Source organism: Acanthisitta chloris, unplaced genomic scaffold (genome assembly GCF_000695815.1).
Source record: "Acanthisitta chloris isolate BGI_N310 unplaced genomic scaffold, ASM69581v1 scaffold4916, whole genome shotgun sequence".
NCBI lineage: Eukaryota > Metazoa > Chordata > Aves > Passeriformes > Acanthisittidae > Acanthisitta > Acanthisitta chloris.
The window spans coordinates 68,831-74,506 of NW_008679643.1; the positions used below are offsets into that span (position 1 = coordinate 68,831).

The following is a 5,676-nucleotide window of genomic DNA, read 5'->3' on the forward strand; positions in this document are numbered from 1 at the left end:
ACCTGCAAGATTAAAGGTATACTCAATTCTGTGTAAAACAAGCTTTACGTTTGAGATAAAGAAAATGAGATAGAGTAGCAAACACAATGCAATGGGAGTGGTCCTTACAAACCAGCCCTGGACAACCAGGTTGGTCAGTACTTTTACTAACTATGGGCTACCACATATTCCCAGCAGAGATACTGGGAATATAAGATACATATGCATCTTCTTGCACCTGTTCCATAACAGACAGCCCTTTGACTATATGGGTTTCCCACCTACATACATATGAGCATTCCACTTTTTCACTCTGTTCAAACTGTTTCCAAGAAAATCAATTTAAGACTCATAATGTCTGTATTCCTTATAGAATTTATGTAAATAGCAAAAAAAACCCTATGCCAGATTATCAAACCATTGTGCTTTGCAGCTACAGATCAGTATTTGAATGTCCAAATGTATAAAATTAAGATATATAGATCCCAATTATTTTGTTACTCCTGTGAAATTTATATCATATTCTTAAATATGTTAGGTAAAGACAAGATGGGTCTAATTTAAAACTAATGGGGAAAATTATTGGTCTCTTGTAGTCAGACATTTTATTTTTAATGATCTGCTAGTGTGCTCTGAGCATAAACATTAATGTCAGATCTATTTTGATACTTATCTCATGAGTTTGTAATGGCTGTGGAGTTTTTACAGGTGTATTTAATGGCAAAATCTTATCTTGAACTGCATTTTAAAAGCTCAAGTGTAGTTTGATTTGCTGGGAATGGGAGGAGGGGAGGAATGCCATTCTTTCCTTGGGGAGACAGCAGTTTCCTTGTGCAGTATTAACTTGAAAGAATATGAGACGTATATGTTGCCAACAGGAGTGTGGACATACAGAGTTCTGAAAATAGTAAGTGTCAATAGGGAAGGATTGCAGGTGCCAGAAGAAAAATGTAAACTCTCAAGGGTACTATCTCTTTATTTTTGCCTTGTCCAATGCCAAGCCATATAGGTTGATGTTTAAAATTCAGGTTTTCCCTGAAAAGTGACCATACAAAAAAAAAAAAAAAAAAAGCCGTTTCTTCAGAACAGATTTTTTCCTGTGTGTATTTAGAATTGCATTTACTTGTTTCCATAACTGTATTTTAATATACTGTTTACACCTGTTAGACATATGCAGCCAAAAGTGATGTGAAGTAGAAACCAAAAATCAGCTTCTCGCTGGGGATGAGGCATGGAGCTGCCGTAACAGGACTGCTCTGCCCGAGGATTATAGGCAGCAGGACCTCTGTTCCCACTCTTCTTGAGAACACAGCAGCCATGCTCTGCAGCTCTTACCCCTCTGCAAAACACCAGCCTAGAAATCTCTAACAGGGGATTAAACCACTTAACCCTAGAAGGCAGCAAACTGAGCCAATTATTACTTTTTCTACCCTTGTTAGCCACCAAGGACAAGTGTTCGCTCTTTATAGCCATCTTTTCAAATGTTTGAAGACTATAGTCACATTTCCTGTGAGCTTCTCCTGTCTTATACAAAACACAGCTAGATCCTTCTGCCTTGTTTCCTGAGAGTCTTTTGGGGTTGGTATGTTTGTTTGCATGTGTCTTTAAACTCAATGATTCCTGTGGGCCTCAGATAAATTCTTACAAGAGTGGGTGGTCCAGTCCTGGCCACAGTACTCCAGAGGTGGACAGACTATTCCAGTTGAAGTCTTTCCAAAGATGTGCTTGCTGGAGTGCAAGGTTTTTGTATCTAAGATATTTTCTTATTTGCAAGTCCAGCAAATTGATGACATGATCTGGACCTTTATGATCTGGACCATTTTCTATAGTACTGCTTAGCCTCATTTTGTATTTGCGTTTTTGTCACTTCACTTTCTTGAATTTCATCTTCATTTCAAATCATTTCTCCAATCTATCAAAATAGTTTTGAGTTCCACTTCTGTCCTGCAAGGTATCTGCATCCTCTAGAGTGTGGTTTCATGTACTGACTTTTTATGTGAACTCCATTCTGCCTTCCAAATCATTAAACAAAGATACAGGAATTTGGAGAAAATGCCATAGTCTCAGTTGGCCTCATATTCCAGTTGCAGGATCTATTTTGGTTCAGCAATCACCATCACAGGCAAGTAGAAAGGCCTTATTTAGCTTGCAGACTCTTAATCATGTAAGTGTGTAAGGTGTAAAGAAGAACTCAGCTTGACTCTCAGATCACACGGTGAACATACGGGACTGTTAGATGGAGGGTGAAAAAGAACATCATTGTACTTAAAATCTGATTACTTTTGCCAAAGAAATCAGAGTCAGGAAAAAATATTGAAACCCTAGGATTCCTTTTACTTGGAGACCCTATTCAGAGTTGAGCCATGCTTCAAATTACAAATAATACCAGGGGTGGAGGGGATCAGAGGGAACAATGCCAGTTGTGGCAGAAGACGTTTTGCTGCTTGGGTAGCATGGCATCTTCACTTCTGACCCGACTTGCAGGTTATCTCTGCCCTCTTCTCTCCTGTGACCCATTCCTTAAGTTTATTTTAATACAAAATATTTTTAAAGTATTAATTTATTTTTTTTTGGTTATGTTTGGGCCATTATTTCAATGTTTGAGCATGTGAGTGCACTACGTGATAGAGAGGTTGCCATGGTAATTTCTCATTATTGTTGAATAGAAAAATAATTACTCTGGCAAAATCCCCCGTAACCTGTCAAAGCATAAGTTAAAGATGCCTGAGGGCAGCCTTGCCTTCACTATCCCCTTTTTTGGAAAAAAAAAAAAAAGGGGGTAATTTTTTTGGTTTGGTAACAACTGGATCCTTTTTCAGCTTGGCTGGGGACACCTCATTTGGTTTTGTTCACATTTGGCTGTGAGAGTAGTTGGGCCCACCTGTGACCAGGGTGGAGCAGAGAATTAATCAGCAGAGAACATCCAAGCTTGACAGGATTTATATATTCTATTAAGGGCTGGTTTTCTTTCTGGGGGTGGGGTGTTGCATTTTATGCTTTTCCTTCTTCCTGACATAAAATATGCACAAGCTTAAGATAAAGACCTTGGACAGTATTCAAACTGTGACAGAGTCTGGATATTTCATCTGTCCAGGGAGGGTATTCACAGTAATTCCATCTCCACATTTTCCTTGCCTTCAAGACTTCTTGGAAGTCAGGATGAGTGCAAATATCTGTGGTTTTGAGATGAGGCCCTGCACTTTCCCAGCTCTTCTCTGTCTTTCCCATTTGCATTTACATCCTGGTTATGTGATGCTCCCCTTTCTGTTGCTGTGTCATTAGATGCTGCATGAGTAGCTCCAGTGATACTCAACTATGGAGTTAGCAAAACTGAAAATGTGCTATATGATGTTGCTTAAATCCTTCCGGTCCCTCTTGCTTCCTTTTGACAAGTATGTCCAAAAGAATGCAGTTAAAGGGTGCTGCAGCCTCCTTTGCCAAGTGGCAGAGAGTGGTAACTTGTAACTACTTGTTGGCAGTCCACTCTTGTATGTGTTTGTAATGTAACCCACCAGGCTGTGCTGAGTGAAGGGTCCATGTGTAGAGGTGTGTTGAACACCTGTGTATATATTTCACACTTAGCATTGTGGCTACTTGGCTACTCAACATAGCAATGTTTGTACATGGTAAAACTCATCAGGTTTACACCAAGAAAGAAGAAAGAGCAGCAACTCTCTGTGACAACAGATTCCTAAGATATGGGGACAGTTTTGATAACAATTTGTGTGACTGAACCGTAGGGCCATGCAGTCCTGTTACTTCCACGTGGGATGAAGCTAGGCAAGGAAAGTGTATTACAGGCTCTGACCCAGCCAAAGGTCTCTCTGGGGCTTCTGGTAGGAACTTGATTGCTACAACCTGTCTTTACCATTTCTCCATTGGATGCTTGACAACAGTCAAAATTGTGAGGCAGGAAAAATGCCTTGCTGAGCAGTTAGGAGTGAAATCCAAAAGTAACATCATCAGGAAAAACAGGGGCAGAACTGAAAGCCCCAGATAGTTATTTCTTTGCACGTGTAGATAGAATGGCTATAATAGATGCATATTTGCTCTTAAATCTGCATTTTATCTCAGGGTTGTTTTTCTTCCTGTGAAGAGAAGGAATGTTTTCTGGCTTACATCTTTGCTGCTCAGGCATTAAGAGGTGCTCTGTGGTCACTGTGCTGAGTGAACCTAGACTTCCACGCCGGAAAGGCAACTGCCATGAGTGGGGTAGAGTGGCTCTGAGGAGTGTAACTTGGGGCATCTTCAGAAGTGTATTTCCAGCTTTGTTGCTGATCCTGCTGTGAGTTATTTAAGTCTCAGGGCCTCAAAGGAGCAGAAGAGACTGTACCAAACATTTCTAATCCAGCTGTTAAATATATCCATAGCTTTTGAATGAAACATTTGGTGGGATTTGTGTTGCCTGACTTCTGCAAAAACCCTTGCAAGCTGGACCACTTTCTCAGGTGCTAGACATAGAGATTTGGGTGACTGTTGTTGATCATCCAGGTCCGAAAATGCCTTGTTCAGTTGTCAAAACCAACAGTACACCTGTAGTGGTGTATTTATATATGCTTTACATTGCATACCATATTAATAATTGCAATGCTCCACTTACGTGTATTACTGTAAGTCAAAGTATACACAGGTCATCTAAAAATAATGTTTTCACTTCATGTATCACACTTTAAAGATTTCTCACAACAATTACATATAAGTAACTAGCTGGTATTTAATTAACCTGCTGTAGTATAGTGTTTATATTAAATGCATTGGAGTGGAATGGCCATTATATTAAGTTTCTAAATAAAATTGTCAGCTCATGCTGGTGATGTAGCATTATAGAATTAAGTACTGAGTTGTTTTCATTACTGGGACCAAGTATTTGAGACACACAGTCCAGGAAAGAGGGGGGGGAATTCATAATTGCTCTACTTGCAATGGATTTATAAACCCATATATAATACTTGAAGCAAAACATGTGTTTATGGAAATGAAAGTTGTACATATTTAGTGTGCTCAGTAAAATGGGAGTTTATCATGTTATAAACTAAACACTTTATTTTTTCTTAAATTAAAACTAGAACTTTATCTAAGTAAATTAGTTTGAAATATCATATAGACATCTACACCCCAAAACCATAGGTGAAGAAGCCAAGCTAGGTGTGACCCTGTTGAATTTCTTTTACAACAGATGAACATATTTTTGTTTTGCCTCCTGTTAAGTGAATGATCTGTTGCTTCCTAGGATAGTGACAACCTCTGGTGGGATGCCTTTGCAACTGAATTTTTTGAAGATGATGCAACCTTAACCCTTTCATTTTGTTTGGAAGATGGACCAAAGCGATACAGTAAGAGACGCTTTTTTTTTTCTAATTTTAAGTCTGAGTTTCTGAACACAGTTTATACAGTTTATCTGTATGAGACAGATGCAACCCTGGCAATGACAAAGTCACTTGTGTGTATTCAGTGACTATTATGTTTCATTAAAGAATTGCATGGGTTGGGAATCCATTTTTTGTGGAATTCCTCTGAATTTTATTACATGAAAATACATTATTTCCTAGTGGAGTGAAACAAATAATAAAATATAATCTTTGTAAAATTTTTAATTAATAATTTGGCTGTGCTTGCAGCCTTTGTTAATTTGTTTTCTGCAAATGTTCAAGTGTTGAGTCTTGTGGGCAAAACTGCTCAGAGAAAGAGAATTTTGTA

General features: G+C 38.7%; 1 protein-coding gene across 1 annotated transcript in view; it reads left to right on the forward strand.

Annotated features, from left to right (window-relative positions):
- Positions 1–5,312, forward strand: part of LOC103804754 (LIM domain-binding protein 2-like) — a gene marked incomplete at its 3' end in the record, with an annotated part of 74,025 nt that extends 68,713 nt beyond the window's left edge. The window contains exon 2 of the mRNA XM_009077382.1: positions 5,210–5,312. Within this exon, the coding sequence (XP_009075630.1) occupies positions 5,210–5,312 (103 nt within the window). The remainder of the gene's footprint in view (positions 1–5,209) is intronic.
- Positions 5,313–5,676: the final 364 nt, after the last annotated feature.